General features: G+C 53.1%; 1 protein-coding gene across 2 annotated transcripts in view; it reads left to right on the forward strand.

The window, feature by feature from the left end:
- P4HA3 (prolyl 4-hydroxylase subunit alpha 3) overlaps positions 1-18,578 on the forward strand; it is a 37,277-nt gene extending 18,699 nt beyond the window's left edge. The window contains exons 6-14 of one of the 2 annotated variants that reach the window (XR_005585829.1): positions 941-1,104; positions 2,177-2,353; positions 3,953-4,017; positions 8,888-9,047; positions 12,211-12,273; positions 13,144-13,212; positions 13,871-13,967; positions 14,542-14,727; positions 17,668-18,578. Coding sequence is in view for 1 of the 2 variants with exons in the window: in XM_039493071.1 (XP_039349005.1) it covers positions 941-1,104; positions 2,177-2,353; positions 3,953-4,017; positions 8,888-9,047; positions 12,211-12,273; positions 13,144-13,212; positions 13,871-13,967; positions 17,668-17,738 (866 nt within the window). In the remaining variant the exon portion in view is untranslated. The remainder of the gene's footprint in view (positions 1-940; positions 1,105-2,176; positions 2,354-3,952; positions 4,018-8,887; positions 9,048-12,210; positions 12,274-13,143; positions 13,213-13,870; positions 13,968-14,541; positions 14,728-17,667) is intronic. The other variant, XM_039493071.1, reaches the window with a different exon arrangement.
- Positions 18,579-18,666: the final 88 nt, after the last annotated feature.

The following is an 18,666-nucleotide window of genomic DNA, read 5'->3' on the forward strand; positions in this document are numbered from 1 at the left end:
AGTGGCCCAGGGTAGGGATCTGTGTTCTGTCCTCACGCGCCCCATGAAATTCAGTTTGGCTATGGGATGCAGCATGGGATTGGTGACAACCAGGAAATCCCTTAGTGACTGTGGATTCTAGATTTTAATTAAGGACAGAAGGGACTTTTGTGATGATCGAATCCAGGGGTTCTCAAACTGCGGGTCGCAAGGTTATTATGTGGGGGGTCGTGAGCTGTCAGCCCCACACATGGCGGGGATCCGCCTGTCAGCCCCATTTATGGCGGAGAGGCCGAGCCCCTCCCACTCAGCTCCACCCCCAGCCCCGCTCCGCTCCAGCATTTGAAATAGTGTTCAATATCAAAAAATGTGTTTTTAATTTATAAGGAAGGTCGCACTCGGAGGCTTGCTGCGTGAAAGGGTGGCCAACACAAAACGTCTGAGAACACTTATCTAATCTGATCTCCTGCATAGCACAGGCCAGAGAACATCACCCAGTCATTCCTGGGTCAAGCCCATAACTTGTGTCTGAGCTAGCGTGTGCCTTTAAGACAGACGCCAGTCATGACTTGAAGGCCGCAAGCGATGGAGAATCCACCACGGTCCTTGGTAAATTGTTCCAGTGGAATGAGTTACAATCTCCTCTGATGTTATTTGGTGAGCGAGACAAACTTTCGAGCTTGTCTCGCTCATCAACAGAAGCCGGCCCATTAAAAGATACGACCTCACCCGCCTTTTCTCTCTAATATCCTGGGACCGACACAGCTGCAACAATGCTGCCTGCTACTGATTTTCTAGTATTCAGCAAAGAAGGCCAGAGCAGATGAAGAAATAGCTGTTAAAACGCTATGAAAGCTGGCAGATGAACTTAGTCAGTGGTGCCTGTGTCCGTGGAGTATCGAAACACGGCCAAAGCCCCCTGCCGAGGGCTGGGGTAACGTGACTGTGCTGCTCCCAACAGATCCCAGCAACAAAAGAATCGCTAGGAACGTCCTGAAGTATGAAAAGCTCTTGGTGGAAAGTCCAGAGCGCGCCAAGGCTGAGATGGGCCTGCAGAGGCCAAATGTGACTCACCTGCAGACTAGGGACCTCTACGAAGAGCTGTGCCAGACTCTGGGGTCACAGGTATGGAGCCTTGAGCCTTCATGCAGGGCTGGGGGGTGACGGTGAACGAGACCCACTCACGTCCTCTTGCCCAGGACAGCCCCGGTGTGCGCCTCACACCTGGCCTAGCAGCTCCACCCCCGGGGAGGTAGCTCCCACTGGCCAGGCAGTCCTGTTGTGACAGACACACATCTGCTAGTATAACCCGCTGGGCGGTGTTTGTCGTGTGCCCGCCTCTGTGCCCTCTCTCCGGAGGGTTTGGGGCTGGCCCAGCCCCCAGCGCTGGAGCCTGGCTCTGGACTCAGGCCCTTGAGTGCTGCAGGTCCCCTGCTCCGTCTCCAGAGGGAGGCCCAGCAGGCCCCCAGTAGCCATCACATAATAGCAGCTTTGGGTCACTGTCAGCCTAGGCCAGGTTTGAGCCGATATCCCTGAGCTGACTCTGTGACCCATTGCCAGCCCCCGGGATCCAAGGTCCTGCCTCGTCAGCGCTGCAGGCGAAGGCTTTGCAGCCCTGGGTAAATTCTAAGCACGATCCCGCTGGGAAAGAGGGAGCATGCGGCTCAGGGCACCTCATGCTGCCCCTTTCCCCAGCCCCAGATGAGGTTCAGTCCCCTGTAAGCTGGAGTCTCCAGCTGCCTCCTCAGTGGCGTAGCCAGGTGGAGGGAACAGGGGGAGTGATGAGAAAAAAAGGTGCCACCCGCTGCAGTACTTGTCCTCACCCGGGTCTTCGGCGGCACCTCGGCAGTGGGACCTTCACTCGCTCCACGGGGCTTCGGCGGCACCTTGACGGCAGGACCTTCACTCGCTCCACGGGGCTTCGGCGGCATTTCAGCGTTGGGCCCTTCAGTGCTGCCAAAGACACCCGGAGCTAGTGAAGGACCTGCCGCCGAACACCCGGAGCGCCGCCCCGTCAGTAAAAGCGCCGCCGGGTGAGTAAAAGCGCGGCAGCGGGTGGCACCTTTTTTTGTGAGTGAGTTAAAAAGGCACCGCTTTGGGGGAATGTGCTCAGGGGGAGCGGCCGCTCCCCCTGCTCCCCTCCCCAGCTACGCTACTGCGTGGCTTCCTCACATTCCTTGGACTGGTTTCCTTTCAGCCAACCCGGTATCAGATCGCAGCCCTCCATTGCTCGTACGAGACCAACGACAGCCCCTACCTGATCCTCCAGCCGGTGAAAAGAGAGCTGCTCCGGCTGCAGCCGTACGTAGCCCTGTACCATGACTTCGTCAGTGACCTGGAGGCGGAGAAGATCAAGGGACTTGCAGCTCCCTGGGTGAGTTCATCAGACAAGGCTCCTTGCAGAGCCAATGCACACACCTGTCCTCATACAGCTCCATGGGGCAGAGAACCACCTGTCAGTCGCCTACCAGCCACAAGAGCTGCCTTTCCAGGGCAAGGGGGGAGGGGATGTGATCTGAATGCAGACAAACGGGAGCGTCTGGACAGCTAGAGGTGGGTCTGAACCCCATCCACACATCCAAAGCAACCCACGAGATAGTTCGGCACTTGGTCAGGCCTTCGTGACTCCAGCTCCACCTACACTGCACCCTGTGATGGGATTTTAGCCTTAAGTGGTAGGGGCTTGTTCCTGCCGTGCCGAAGGACGTGGGTCCGAGCCGCACTGCGGCCGAGAGCGGGGTGACGTGTTTTTCAGGACTGGGTGATTTCTAGAAGATCTGCTTCAGTTTAGCCAGGTATTGTGGCAGGGACGTTCTCTGGCCTGTGCTGTGCAGGGGTTGTTGTAGCCTGTTGGCCCCAGGATATGAGAGGGACACGGGGGGTTAGGGCAGATCTTTTAGTGGCCCAAGTTCTGGGGGTGGAAGAGACAAGCTTTCGAGCTACCCAGAGTTCAGTGTGGCATTAAAATCTACGAATCCCGCTAAGTTCCTCAACACAGAAGCCGTCTTAGAAACACAAACGAGTGTCTGGCCTGACACGCTGGTGGCATGTTCACGGCCTGGCTGCCTGCACCGGTTGCCGGCTCACCACTTGGAACAGGGGATGACAATCGCTAGCGGCGTGAGCTTGTCGGGCGGCTGGTTCTTTAGGAGGGCAGGGGGCTAGTGGCGGATGGTCTCCCAGCCAGAGGAACGCGAGCAAGAAGCTGCCATCTAGAGGTAACAAAAAGAGAGGGACGGACTCGTCCGCTCATCAGCCCTGAGTTTAAACGCTTTGTTCTGAAGTAAACCGCATGCCTCTAGCTGCCTCTCTGGAGCTCCTTGCTACTGGAGCAAACCAGCCCCCGGGGAGATTAGTAACTGAATCCAGGGCCGACAAGTCGTCAGTGCTGCAGGCCTGGGGCTGAACGAGAGCGGCCCAAGCTCAGCCTCTTGCCGGGCCCAGCTCTCCTCTCCCTCCCGCTGTCTGGCATGTGCTGAGCGTCTCATTGCAGCGCTCATGGGGCCTGCCCTGTTACAGGGAGGCCTGTGCGCACTGCGGGGAGGGAGAGCTCAGTGGTTTGCGCACTGGCCTGCTAAACCCAGGGTTGTGAGTTCAATCCTTGAGGGGGCTATTTAGGGATCTGGGGCAAAAATCTGTCTGGGGATTGGTCCTGCTTTGAGCAGGGGGTGGGACTAGATGACCTGCTGAGGTCCCTTCCAACCCTGATATTCTATGATTCCCCACTGCCACGGCTACACCTGAGCATCAGTGGGGTGGGAACTTGCTGGGCCAGGTACACCAGCAGGCAGCTCAGTGCCCTGCTGTCACTGGCTGGGTAATTGGGCCCCATCCTGGCACAAAGCCTGAATGAGCAGATCCATAGCTCCTGCCTTAATCCGCCTGGGAGTGTATGTGCCTACGTGCCACTGCAGCTCCCATATTTGTTACGTCCTCTGACTATCTCTTGTGCTCTCGTCTCCCCGTTGCTCAGCTACAGAGATCAGTGGTTGCCTCGGAAGAGACGCAGCAGAAAGCCGAGTACCGGATAAGTAAGAGGTAATTAACCCCCCGGGATGTTCGGGCGCCAGGGTTCTCACAGCTGGAATTCCACGCCTGGTCGAACTACCTTGCAGGGCTGCCTAAGGGAAATGGTTTCACTGCCACGGTGTCTGACCCGTCTTATTGTTAATCATATTACAGCAGTACCTAGAGGCCCTTGACTAGAGCAGAGTCCCATTGTGCTAGGTGCTGTACAAACACACAGCGTATGTCTACACTGCAATGGGGGGGGGATTGCAGCATGTGTGGACCTACCCAAGCTAGCTTTGACCTAGCTAGCTCCCATACCAATAGCAATGAAGCTACAGCAGCACAAGCTAGATGCCCGATTACATACCCAGGCTCCTTGGCGAGCTTGTACGTGGGTGGCTAGTCCGTGCTGCCGAGGCTTCACTGCTATTGGTACCCAGGCTACGGCTCCATGTGCTGCAGCCGCAGAGTGCAGCATAGACACACCCAGGGAGACAGCACCCCTGCCTTGAAGAGCTTACAGATAGACACAGCAGACAGAGGAAGGATTATCCCCTTTCCCCCCACCCCCCATTGTACAGATGAGGGACTGAGGAATTTTTATGCCCAAATGCACACAGGACACCTGCTTTGTACCTCGCTGGCCTGGTGTAACTCAGTCCAGGAGTCATACCCGATTGACCTGGGTGCAAGACGGGGAATCAGACTGAGGGCTTGGCTACACTGGAGAGTTGCAGCGCTGGTGGTGGGTTTACAGCGCTGCAATTTAGTAACTGTCCACACCTGCAAGGCACATCCAGCGCTGCAACTCCCTGGCTGCAGCGCCAGCCGTACACCTGATCTGCCTCAGGTATAACGAGTGCAGCGCTGGTGATGCAGCGCTGGGGAGCAAGTGTAAACAGTGATTAATCTTACTATGCTGTAACTGACCTCCGGAACCTTCCCAAAATGCTTTAAGTACCAGATAACAGTCTTTGTTTTGTTGTGAACTCCGGGCTCCCGGAGCTGCTTATCTAAAAAACAAACACAGCTCCTGTTTGCTGGAGCAGAGGCAGGCAGGGGAATTCCTTTGGAATGTGCACAGCTAGTGTTTGCTAGTGTTTGCTTGAGGAGAGAGATAATTTGCTTGAGGAGAGAAGGGGGGGAGGGGGGGGTCCATTTTGAAACAGCTGCTTATGTGGTCTGAAGGCTATTTGCATTTAGTGAATAAGAGAGGGGTGAGGGAAGGGGTCGAAAGTTTTAAAATGATTGAAGGTTGGTGCTGTGTATCTTCCAGTCCTTAGAACTTGCAAGGCAGGGAGCTGACACACAGTGTCGGCTCCAAAAATCCTCTCTCTCTGTCTCCCCCACGCTCCCTGTCACACTCCACTCCACCCCACCCCCCTCTTTTGAAAAGCACGTTGCAGCCACTAGAACACTGGGATGGCTGCCCATAATGCACCACTCCCAGCAGCACTGCAAATGCTGCAAATGTGGCCACACTGCAGCGCTGGTAGCTGTCAGTGTGGCCACACTGCAGCGCTTTCCCTACACAGCTGTACGAACACAGCTGTAACTCCCAGCGCTGCACATCTGCAAGTGTAGCCATGGCCTTAGACAGTCTGGGGCAGAGCTGGATGTTCAAGGACTCCCTGCCAGGAAATGTGCTGGGGTAACAATGAAAGGGACCGAGGCCTCTGCAGTCACCTCTCACTAGGAGCTGGGAACGTCTGTGTCCCAGGGTGCGTCCACACCGGAGCTGGAGGGGCAATGCCCAGCTCGAGGAGACAGCCCTGCGCTAGCGCCGATCGAGCTAACATGCTAAAAATAGAGTAGGAGCCTGTCTGAGACCCTGGGTCCATATTCCAGGCAGCTCTAGGCCATCCCACTGCGGCAGCGCCGCTTCTATTTTAGCACACTAGCTCAATCGGAGCTAGCGCAGATATATTCACTCCGGCTGGAAATTGCACCTCCAGCTCCAGTGTCGATGGTCCCGCGATGACACAAAGCAGGGTGATCGAACAGCTGTGAGATGGGAATGATATTGACTAATTTTAGATGGGAGGGACATCAGACCATTCTCACCTTTGGCTGGGTTTAAACCAGTATCCTTGGAGTATGGGGCTCCAGATCCCATCCCTGGTCTCTGAGCTCCCCTGCAGTGACAGGCTTTTCAGTCTGCAGCGGGAAGAGCATGTGTGGCTGGAACTCAGACGATCCTTTGCTGCCTGGCTCCCGGCAGAGGAGGAAAGAGTTAAATCCAGAATCCAGGCCCGGAGTAGTGTGGCTTTGCAGTGATCCCAGTAAATATTTCCAGGCTCAGCCTCCCAGCGTCATCCCCAGACGCCCTGTTTAATGGAATTCCATTCCCAGGCCCAGAGCCAGCAGGAGAGAGTGAATTTTTAACCCCCGCAGCTCCAGAGGGCTGCTAACGAAGGCAGAAGGGGCATTGGCAGAGGTCACCCCATTGCCAGTGAGAAGGTGTTTGTCATGACAGGACCCAGAAAAGGGAGGGGAGATTAAACCATGGGGAGAAGGAAATGATAACTAGATACATTAATTTAAAAGACAATGATCTAGATCCCCTAACCAGATGAACTCGCCTCCAATGTGCACAGCGTCTGACAGAGAAACCCAGACTACACACAGCATTTCCCCGCCAAGCATCTGAAAGCCCTTTGTATTCAGTCATTAATTCTAGCCACCGCCTCTGCAATGAGGTATCTGTTAGTATAATTACTGCTGTCATACAGATGGGGTAAACTGAGGCACAGAGACTTGGACAAGGCAGCACAGTAAGTCAGTGGCAGAGGGAAGACTGAATCCAGCCACACTAACACCTAAGCCCCTGCTCAAACCAGCAGACCCCAGTAGTCACAACTGAGGTACAATATAAAAAGCAAGACTGGATTTGTCTCCAGGTTTAACATTTTGGGTGTGAACCTGGTTTCTCTACAAACCTCGTAATGACACTGAAAATCCCTCTAGCTGAAAAACAACGGAACAAATGAGGCGCTTCAGGCATACGTCTGGGCGGGATTCAGTGATTTGTTGGCCAGCAGATGATTTATTCCTTATGGGGGCTCTGCGGGCTACATTCTGCCCCGATGACTCGCCCGCGCTGTGTAATGTGACCCCACCATGCAGGCAGCAGTTCATGGCCATCGGCAAAAGGCAGCCGCTGAATGAGATGATTTTCTTTCCTGCCTTCTCAGGATTGTTGGGCCAGTCCCCCGCCTTTCTGCACATTCCCCGAAACCCCAAAGTGGCTGCAGCAGCAACTTAAGGCAGGATCCTCGGTGTTTATGTAGCTCAGCCCGAGGCTTGGTCCACGCACAGAAGTTGCAATTTAGCGAAACGGATGCCAGCCCCAGTGTGGGGACTCTTCTGCCAGCCAGTGCCATTCTGGGTTCTCATTGACAACGTTGGCACCGCGCCCTTGGGACCGGCAGGGCGGGCGGTGGGGAGCAGGGTGGCTTTTGCACCTTTGCAATATTCTCACTTTGGATTGGCAGGGTCGCTGTAGCTCACGGGTGTCTGAGCCTCTCCCCCCTTGAGTCAGGTGACCTGGGCCAGCCGCAGCCATGCCCTGGGTCTCTATCACAGTATAGATCTACCCTAACCTCTCTGAGCCTCAGTTGTCCTTCCGTAAAATGGGGATACAATACCTCTTCCTTGTCCCCACCTTCTGTCTGTCTTCTCTATTGTAAGCGCTTTGAGGCAGGGACTATGGCCCAGATCCTCAAAGGTATTTGGGCATCTAACTCCAATTGAAATCAAAGGGAATTAGGTGCCTAAATGGCTTTGAGGATCTGGACCTGACTGACTGTGTGCACATGTACCGCACCTGGCGCAATGAGGCACTGACTGTGCTTGAGGCCTGTAGGTACCAATGTCATATAATAATAATAAAATAGGTGCCATTCATGGAATTTAGCATTGGGTTTAGATTTCATACCCCCCTCACCCCCACCCTGTAGTGTTTGGATCCAGGGTGCTGGTTCTGGCCTGTTTCTAGCTAAAGTGAAGAACAGAATCTGGCAGGTGATTAGATGCTGGAACGCTCTGAAAGGCTGGACGACAGCAGCGCCAATGTCAGCAAACAGATCCGGTAGAAGAATACGGTTTCCACGCACTGATCCAAAACACGCTGCCTCCAGGACTCTGACAAAGGCAAAGGCCTTCGACATAAATACTCCAGGCACAGCAAGAAGCTTTCAGGGCTGCGCCCAGTGAAACCAGCTCCAGGAAAGTAAAGATCCCTTCGCTGGACACATTTTACCTGCCAACCTTCAGACAGCAGCTGAGCCCCCTGCCATGCACCCGTCTCTGTTTGGAGCGGCCTCTGCTCTGAGTGAGGCATTCAGCCACTGGCAGCAAGTTAGAGGCAGGAGAAAAGCTGATTTTGTTTCAGGAACAGACCTGGGGATGGCTGGGGGGATTTCCTGGCTCTGCCACAGACTCTCTCTGTGAGCTTGGACAAGTCACCTCGCACTAGCTTTTGAAAGGGGTTTAGGCGCCCAAAGATGTAGATAGGTGCCCAAATACCTTTCCATATCTGGCCCTTAGAGCCTAAACTGAAGCCCATTTGAGTCAATGAAAAGACACCCATTGGGCTGTAGATCATGGTCGTATTGCACGTGTGAATTAGGGGTTTGCCACAAGTGGATTTTTCCTTTTAAAAATTCTGGCCCTTTGCCTCTCCGTGCCTCAGTTTCCCTATCCGTCCAATAAGGATGATAACCCTGACCCTACTGCACCTTACAAACATGGGGCCAAATTTGTCCCTGGGGATCTCTTCCCTGGTGGAACCCGATTGACTCTGGCTCGTTGGGCATTTAGAAAGATTCCACCTATGGGGATCCTGCTGCCAGCTGTTCTTGGCGACCCCTCTGAGCTTGTCTGCTATGCATTCTAGCGCCTGGCTGAAGGACACCGTCGACCCAGTGATCGTGTCACTAGATCAGAGGATCGCAGCCCTGACTGGCTTGAACATTCGGCCACCGTATGCAGAGTACCTACAGGTGGTGAATTATGGGATAGGTGGACACTACGAGCCTCATTTTGACCATGCCACTGTAAGTAACAAAGCCCGTGAGACTGGATCACAAGGGGTAATTTTCACATAGGGCCTGAGCCAATGATCATTGAAGTCAACAGGAGGCTTTCCTCTGGCATCTGTTGGCACTGGATGGGGCTCACCGTGCCCTGCAGCAGCTTCTTGTGTTTCAGTATCGCTTCAGGGCTGTCGCACTGATCAGTCTATTTCATGGGATTTGTCAAGGCTGATTCCCCACTCTGGCACTTCGAGTGCAGAAGGTGGGGGCCCGCAAGGAATCTAAAAATTAATACTGGCAACTCCAGGCTTGTATTAAACTCCCAAGGTCACAGCTTCGCTCTGACCTTGGATGGGTAGATGCTGCCACCACCCAAGTGCAGAACCCCTTTGAGAGCCCGGGAAGGCGCACTTGGGAATTTCTTCCTGTGGGTACCCTCAAGCCCTTTCACTCCCCCTCCCCCCCGCAGTTCCGGGGAAGAGGTGAGAAAGGAGAAAAAAGAAAAAAAAGGAAATCAGCTGTTGCCACCAGCTAATTAAACAACATATGCACAAACCTCTTAGGACACAAAAATTCAATCCTGTCCTGAAAACAGGTAAATTTTATTAAGAACAAAAAAAAAATACATCTGGAAACTTAGGCTATTGCTAGATTTAAAAAACCCACTTATAAAAATTAAGCATCAGGAATAACCCTCTTGAGGTCCAGCTTAAAGGTTACAAGCAAAACAAAAGCATTTGAGGTTAGCACAGAGGAGTCCACAAGCCATAAAGAAATAAACAGAGCTAAACCTAATCGCATCTTCCTAGACATTTCCTGAGCTACTTACATATCTGGGGTTTTAAATGAGTAGTTTCTAGGTCTGATCTGATGACTTTTCATACCTGATCCAAAGCTTTTTACAGCATCGCTGCTCTGTCCCCCATCTCTGGAAAACAACACAGACAGACAAAGGGAAAGTTTTTTCCTCAATTTTAAAAAGTTCTAACCTTCCCGCTGGCTCTTTTGGCCAGGTGCCCACTCCCTTCCTTTTACCTATGCATGGTAAGACTTTATAACCCTTTACAAGTAAAGCAAGTAGAGAACAGCGACGAAGAGGGATTTTATAGCTAACTGGCTGGCTGGGTCCAAAAAAGGGAGCAACCCCCCCCACCCACTTTCATTTGTCACAGGATTCTTTTGCTTGATCCTTTCCACCTGACCGGAACTCCCAGGGCTGTTGTCTCTCTACAACAGAGAAGATGCCCAAAGAGGCACCAACGCCCAACTCATCTGTAATCAGCGGTGCCTTGGGGCTGGAATTGTCCATGGGGCCCTGTAACATATTCTAATTGCCCTTGCTCCTGTGAATGAATCTGCCAGCCACAGCATAGCCGGCCAGAAGGGCGTTTTGTCACATAATTACAGCTGGGTGACGTGTTTTCACTGAAACCTTTGTTTGATGAAAACAGGCTTTTCAACCACAATGAAAAAAATCACTGGCACATTTTTTGGTTGACGTTTTCAGGCTTTTTGTTGAAAAAATGGAAATGGAAATTTTATTTCAGTAAAACAAATCTTTGGTTTGGGGTTAAAAAAAATCAGCATTTTTAAATGGAAACGTTTTACTGGAAAGTCTCCCGGTTTGGGATATTTCAATGAAAACGCAAAACATTTCCATGGGACATTTTGAAAGAATGAAAAAATTTCACATTTCCAGTGAAAAATAATTGGTATTTTAAAGCCAGTTCTACACGTACAATAACTCCTCCCTTAACATTGTAGTTCTGTTCCTGAAAAATGCGACTTTAAGCGAAATGATGTTAAGCGAATCCAATTTCCCCATAAGAATTAATGTGTGTGGGGGGGGTAGGTTCCAGAGAAATTTCTTTCACCAGAAAAAAACTATATTTTATATATATATATATACACACACCGTATAAGTTTTAAACATAAATGCTGTACACAGCAAAGATGGTGAAATCAGAGGGTGGAAGAGGGTGGGATATTTCCCCAGTAAGGGAATGCCTTACCATTCAATGACAAACTAGCATTTGGCAGAGCCCTCAAGGATTAACACATTGTTGTTAATGTAGCCTCACACTCTACAAGGCAGCACAAATGGAGGGAGGGGAGACAGCATGGCAGGGGGAGGCAGAGACACACACCGTGCATGAGAGAGACAGATGTGCATTGCCCCTTTAAGTCCAGCAGTTGAGAGGCAGCTGCTGCCAGCATGCTCCCTCCTTCCTGAGCCCTGTTGCATCTCATCCTGCTCTATGGAGAAGGGGTAAGTGGGGGACAGGAGTAGGGGGGAGGGGGACACTCTGACTTTAGCCCCCCCGCACAGCAAGCAGAAGGCTCCTGGGAGCAGCTCCAAGGCAGAGGGCAGGAGCAGCACATGGCAGTAGGAGGAGGGACAGCTGAACTGCTGGCAATTGCTAGCCTGCTGGGTGGCTGCAGCACAGGGAATTTAGGGCAGTGGGGAGCTGATGGGGGGCTGCCGGTCCACCCTGGTTCCAAGCCCCCACCAGCTAGCTCCAACGGGCTGCTCTTCCTGCAAGCAGTGGACAAAGCAGGCGGCTGCCAAACGTCATTATAACGGAGCACTGCGCAACTTTAAACGCGCATGTTCCCTAATTGATCAGCAACATAACAACGAAACAACATTAAGTGGGACAACCTTAAGTGAGGAGTTACTGTATTATGCAATAAGCTGGGTTCTGCTCTCCCTTCCCCCTGTTTACACCTGGGTGACGGCTGATTTCAGTAGAGTGACTCCTGATTAACGTGTGTGTAACTTAGATCAGAATCTGCCCTGTGTTCATTGTTTCCATCGTAGTAAAGACTTGCAGGCCTTGATGTAAGGGATGGTAAATATAGAAGAAGCCAGTGCATATGCTTCGAATAGCAGCCATGTTTAGGAATCTGCTACAAGATTATTTGCTTATCGGCCCTGAGGTGGCAGATGCAAATGTGTGGCATAGGTGACCTTGTCCATTGGTCTGTCCTGTTGTTAATTTCTAATTTCTGATTGCAGGCAACTGGGCACTGTGGATCTCATTAAGGTAGATCGTGCTTTTGGCCTGAACTGCTTCCTTTGAGCACAAGGCCATGTCCCATAGCACTGGTAACATTAAGCTCTGTTATGAATAGTGCAGCAGTGCTGGGTCCGTGAATGAACAACTGTTCTCTTTTGATGCAGTCGAGAAAGAGCCCCCTTTACAGAATGAAGTCGGGTAACAGACTGGCCACAGTCATGATCTATGTGAGTATTCCTTGCCAGCTGGGGCCTGGACAGGCTTTTGTTTCTTAGTGCGTGTGAAGGGTGGATAAAAGATGGCTGGGCATACCATCCGCAGGGAGCCTCCATCACGCTAAGCTGGAACCCTGTCAGGCAATGAGATGTGTTGTGGGCTAGTGGTTAGAGCAGGGAGCCTCCTGGTTTCTATTCCCAGCTGCAGGGCTTGGACTAGGAGTGAACGTACGCTATACAAGCTCTATCCGCAATCCCAGACCAGCTGGATGTTTTTGATTAAAAGGATCAGCAGTGAAAGAGTTAAGAATGTTTCAGGATGTCAATAGGGTTCAGGGTTAACACCCAATTGAGATGGATTAAGGCAGTCCACACCTCTCTGAGCTCTGGGTTACAGCCCCCCATCAAGTCACAGGCAGGAGGTTTTCTTCCCTATCACTAGGGCTAGACATACGGTTTCAAAGCTCAGATTCTACAGAACCTCGGCACAGGGTTGATACAATGAGCCAGTCAGTAGCTAACACCAGCCTAGCTCTGCCCTTGCGGGTGTTAATTATGTGCACCAGGGTATGAGTTAGCTCAGGTAGGACATTCCAGGCGGTGTTAAAAAAATACAGAGCCGTCTGTGAGAGAAGCCAACAAATTGGCTTAAAGGCAGCATTGGCAGCGCAAGGCAGCAAGGTGATAAAAGACAAGAACAGACAAGCAGGGAGGGGCAGAATTGTGCAGGGCCTTGAAGGCCATGTGACCTCAAGCAAATCGAAGTGTCGCTCTGTGCCTCAGTTTCCCCACGTGAAAAGCAGCCTCCTCAGTAAAGGGCCCCCTGTGAAAGAGGCTTTGTAAACACACAGTGTGACAGTGAGCGCTGCCCTTGTTTTCCAGCTGAGCTCAGTAGATGCCGGAGGATCCACTGCCTTTATCTATGCAAACCTCAGCGTGCCTGTGGTCAAGGTGAGTGGGAGTTTTTTCCAGCATGAGCTCCAGCAATATAGTCTCTCCAGCTCTTTATGCAGAAGATTCGCAGTGGGTCAGCGGCTCACTGACACATGGGCCCCGAAAGCCCCTTTACACTGTTGGGAGTGGCCAAGCCAGGAACAGAAGCCAGGTCTCCCGACCCACGGTTCAGTGCTTTAGCCACAAGACAGCCGTTGCCCCATTGGGCAGTGGAGTCTCCTTCCCCAGGGAGTGCTAAGCAGCCGTAGCAGTTTGCAGCCTTTGCAAAGCGATTGTCTCGGTCCCCTCCAGTTTAATGGGCAGGCTGGGAGAAGGCTGAATAACAAGGGTGTGTATACAACAAACTGCTCCTCCATCAACTTTTCTTCCCGAGCAATGAAACTAGCGTGTACCTTGGGCACCACGGGCACAAACAGGTCATTTCAGTGCGCGGTTGGATGTGGGACAGCTGCCATGCTGGGAGACGGAACTGGGGAATGCCAGAGCTAAAAGCATTAACCGCTACAGCTCGCGCTACACCTCCCAAGAAGGGACTGCAACAGACTCCGATCCGCTGTGGATGAGCAGCGACAGCACCTGTGACGCGCTCCCCAGTGGGCGCCACGTGCTGCCGAGGGAGCACCCCCATCCATCACGCGTCTTGTCTCGTTTCCAGAATGCAGCTCTGTTTTGGTGGAACCTTCACAGGAACGGAGCCGGGAACGGGGACACCCTCCACGCCGGCTGCCCAGTGCTCGCGGGAGACAAATGGGGTAAGAGACGCCGGAGAGCATCACAATGCACAGCCCGCTAGCCTCCCGGGTCAGGGGCTCTGTTATTTGAAACCCTGGTGCAGTGGAACGCTGGCAAAGGATGGCCTGGCAGAGGGCATCAAGCTAGTCACCCTGTCTGCCCAGGGTGGGCATGCTAGTACAGGCAGGAAGTAGGGATGAGATGGTGCTGCAATGCCAAAATAGCCACAGGGCAGAGGGACCAGGCAGAGACACCTTCAAATCACTAATAATCCTCTGCAACAGGAGTTCCAGGCACTTTGCAAAAAAATGATGTCCAGGTGCGGGATACTTAAACATCATGTCACCCCTTCTGAAATGCGGCCACCTCTGGGGTGAAGCCTGGCAGCTGTTTAACTGTTCACTGCAGTGCTGCATGACAGTTTAGGAGAGGATGCGGAGAATACTGTGTCTGACTGACACTATGGGGAGAATTTAGGGAATCACGGTGTAAAGTAGAATTTGGCCAGCACGCCCTGACGCTTGTGAAAAGTGACCTGAGACCATTTAACACCCAGAAGTGCTCAGAACCTTAGTTTTACGTTTCCTCCAATAGCCAAAACCTCCAGGAAGACAATGTGCCTCTAGCACCAGAGCACCACCTACTGGATTGCCACATCTCTGCTCTAGCTACATAGGGAGGTCTCCCATACATGTATTAAGCCAACCTGGCCCTGCTTAGCTTTTGAGAGCTGGGAGGCTCACAACACACAGAGCTCACATTGAAATAAACCCAGCAAAGGTAATGTTCTTGGATTTTAAAGCACTTTACAAAGGAGGGCCTCATCCCCATTTTACAGGTGGGGAAACTGAGGCACAGAGCAGCGACATGAATTGTACAGGGACCCATGTAACATGAATGCACCACCAAGACTAGCACACAGTTCCTCTGACTCCCACGGGTGGCCTTTGGCCCAAGCTGCAGGCGTGCGTCTAGAATGCCGCCTGGCTGCGTTTACCGTGTCTGCCAGTCACGGCCAGCGCTCAGCTGACTGTCAGCATTGAGCTGTGATTGGATGCTCCCACTGGGCAGTATTCGCTCTTGTTCAGAATGGACCGAGGCTGTCTGAAGCAGAGCATCACCAGGTGCTCAGGCCAATGGGGAATCAGCCCTGCCGGTGGGTGGTGTCTAACATGCACATTTTACATCTCATGCAAAAGTGGGATGGTTTCAGCTGCAAACAATCACAGAAATGACCTATATGCCAGTTGGCAGCAATGTCTAGTGGTTAGAACAGAGGGGAGTCAGGACTCCTGGGGGTCTAGTCCCCGCTGTGTCCGTGACCTTGGATGAGTCCCTTCACCTCCCCTCTGTACCTCAGTTTCCCCAGCTGCAGAGCTAATCCTGCCCTGGGACAGAGGGGCTGGCTGAGGGTTCATGCCTGATTCATTCAGTGCTTGGCAGTGGCCCAATGGCACGTGCTAGGAAAGCATCAGGGGTTACTGCTTCTCCTCATGCGAGCCTGTGGCTCTGCCCAGGCCTGGGACAGTTCCTGTTGCCATAGTAACGAGTATCCTTCAAAGCGGGAGGGAGGCATCAAAAATAAAGCTAGTCTGGGGGTGTGAGTAAAAGCCGAACTAGCTCCCTCCCTGTGAAGATGGCGGCCAGCCCGGAGGTTGGGGCCCACATCTTCCTGGCGCCCCAGCCTGGAGCCTGCTCCGGCTTCAGTTCAGCCTGCTCTGGACCTTCCCTTAGGGTATGGCTACACTTACAAATCTGCAGTGCTGGTAGTTGCAGCGCTGGTCGTCCAGCTGTGCAGGGCCAGCGCTGGTGTGTGGCCACACTCACAGCTACCAGCGCTGCAGTGTGGCCACATTTGCAGCATTTGCAGCGCTGTTGGGAGTGATGAATTATGGGCAGCTATCCCAGCATTCAAGTGGCAGCAACGTGCTTTTCAAAAAAGGGGGGTGTGGGGCAGTGTGACAGGGACCGGGGGGGGAAAGAGAGAGTGGATTTTTGGAACTGACACTGTGCAAAATCAGAAAATTTTCCCACCCCCTTACTGTTAACTGCAAACAGCCTGCATCCAACATACTCTCTTTCCCCCCTCTGCCCCCTCCCCCCGTTTCTCTCAAGCAAAGCAAACACTCGACCCCTGTGAATGACTCCTTTTCTCACTGCTGGTCAAGCAAAATGCAAACACTCAACCCCTGTGAATCACGCAGGGAGGAGGATCTCATTTGATTGTTCACAGATTGATCACAGCAAACAGGAGCCGATAAGCAGCTCCGGTAGAGCAGCTCCGGTAGCAATGGAGCTCCGGAGGTTCACAACAAAACAAAGAGAGGCTGCATAACAAAACAAAGGGAGTAATTTAGTTTAAAGCATTCTGGGATACACCCTTATACCCTGGAGGCCAGTCACAGCGCTGGTGTGTGGCCACACTTGATGACCAGCGCTGCAGCACCAGCGCTGGAATCCTTATTCCCCATGCTGAGTGAGGTGTACGGCCAGCGCTGCAGCCAGGGAGTTGCAGCGCTGGAAGTGCCCTGCAGGTGTGGCCACTTACTAATTGCAGCGCTGGAAAGCCTCCACCAGCGCTGCAACTCGCAAGTGTAGCCATACCCTTAGTCTGGAGCAGTTTCTGACGGGGAGGAGGTGCCGGGGCTGCCTGCGCTAGCAGGGGACCATGACCCAGCAGGTTCCTTCCCATCCTACGGGCCGTGCGTTCCGGTTAGGGAGCAGTCCAGAGCTCCAGCTCTGCTTTCTCCAGCCGCTGAGCGCGTCGCCTGCCGGGTTCCCCAGCACCTGCCGCTGCAGCAGCTTGGCACTGCCCAGGGAGTGAGCGCTGCGCTGCCAGCTCCCTCCCAGACCGATCCGTCTCGGTGTCTCTACGCAACGAGTGGCCCGCGTCGGTGGCCTGGGGCTCGCACGGCTTGGGCTACCGCCCTAAGAATAGCCCCTCAGGCTGGAGCTCGGGCTCCGAAGCCCACCCGCCTCCCCAGACTTCAGAGCCCGAGCCACAGCGGCTATGTGGCCTTTGTAGCCCGAGCCCGTGAGCCGCAGTCTGTTGCCTCAGGCTCTGGGATTCGCTGCTGCTCCCAGTACAGACGTGCGCTCATCCAGCAACGCACACCCTCCCTTTGCCCTTGGGAGACGCCTCCCGCTGGAGGCTCCCCTCGGGCTTTCCAAGCATTAGTGGCTTTACACTCAATCTGGCAGTGGCCAGAGCCAGCTGCTTCAGGAGAAGAGGTAAGAAAGGCCTAGGAGATAACCAGCTCATCGGGGAGTTCTCCCTCTGGCCTCTTCAGTCAGTGGGTGGCTACCTCAGGAGGGGCCGTATCCCTTCCTAGCATCTCTGTTACTCTCGCTATTTTAGAACTGGGGAAACTGAGGCAGGGAGCACTTCACGCCAGAATTTTCAGCCCTTATGGAGTCACCCAAATAAATGGCCAGATTTTCAAAAACAGCTCAGCCTGCTGTGGGGCAGAGCCTTTGAATATCTGGCCCTGGGCGATTTGGGATGCTTGACTTGAGTCAGTGTCTGAGCCGGGACTAGAACGAACCCCTGGCTCTTAGTCCTGACCACTCCCTGCTCCCTGTCTGCTGCAGGGCGTGATCCCCCAGCAGCAGGCGGGAGCTTCTCCTCCACCTCCACCCTCTGAGACTCTCTCCTGGTTAACACATCCGGAGGCCCAGCGCCGCCCCCTCTCAGTGTGTGTCGCCTCCCTTCTCTTACAGTGGCAAACAAATGGATCCACGAACACGGGCAGGAGTTCCGAAGGCGGTGCGGCCCCGACCCGGACGACTAAGGGCCGGAGCAGAGCGTGAGCACCCCACCCGATCCAAAGGCCTGGGAGGAGGTGGGGGATGGAAACCCACCGCCATCGGAGCCAGAAGCAGGGACCACCTGGAAAAGCCAGCTGGAATATGGCCTGCTGCCAAGGCACGTCTCAGCCAGGCTTCCTCTGCTGCGTATTGAGTCTAAGGATCTAGGAGGGGGGAATGGAACAAAAGTCACTGTGGGAGGGGAGCAGGGAACTTGTAAGGAGAGAAAGAGGCTGCTGGGTGCGCCGGAGCTGGCTCAGCTGGGGAACAAGAACAGCATAAAGGGCGTGATGCCGTTCCTAGGACGTTTCCATGGCCAAGGGGGAGGAACTAGGCTGAGGGCCAGAGTCTGATTTCAGTTACACTGACTGTGTTGAGTCTGGAGTTATTCACTGACTTCAACACTAGGTTGGCACCAGTGTCATTTAGAGCAGAGTTTGGTCTATCAGGGGGAAATAGAGCAAAGGGAGACTGAATAGCTGGGGCAGTCCCCTAATGGGGTGACTCTGACCTGAACAATATGCTGGAGGAATCAGTGTTGCATTGGGTGAGGGTAAGGCAGCGGTACTCAATTAGATCTACCTGGATCCAGGCTGACTGGAGAACGTTATGACCCGAGGCAGGCCGTTTGCGCAGAAGACTGACATTTTTAAAAAAAAAAATAATTTCGGCTGCCAATAAATAAAGACCTTGACTGCAACACAAGTATTAGTGTTTCTATCTTCTAACCAAGTCTACAACTCACCATTATTCCCTGTGTTTGTGGCAATCTCTAATGGGAGAGGAGACATGGATGACTCTGGCAGGCTTTGTGAGGAGGGGTTTGTAGGAGGTCAGGGCAAGGCGCATGCCCTGGTCAAGATGCTCATCTGTCTGAAGTTCATGGTAGAAAACCCAGCTTCACAGAGGTAC

This window comes from Mauremys reevesii, linkage group 1, assembly GCF_016161935.1.
Source record: "Mauremys reevesii isolate NIE-2019 linkage group 1, ASM1616193v1, whole genome shotgun sequence".
NCBI classification, from domain to species: Eukaryota; Metazoa; Chordata; order Testudines; family Geoemydidae; genus Mauremys; species Mauremys reevesii.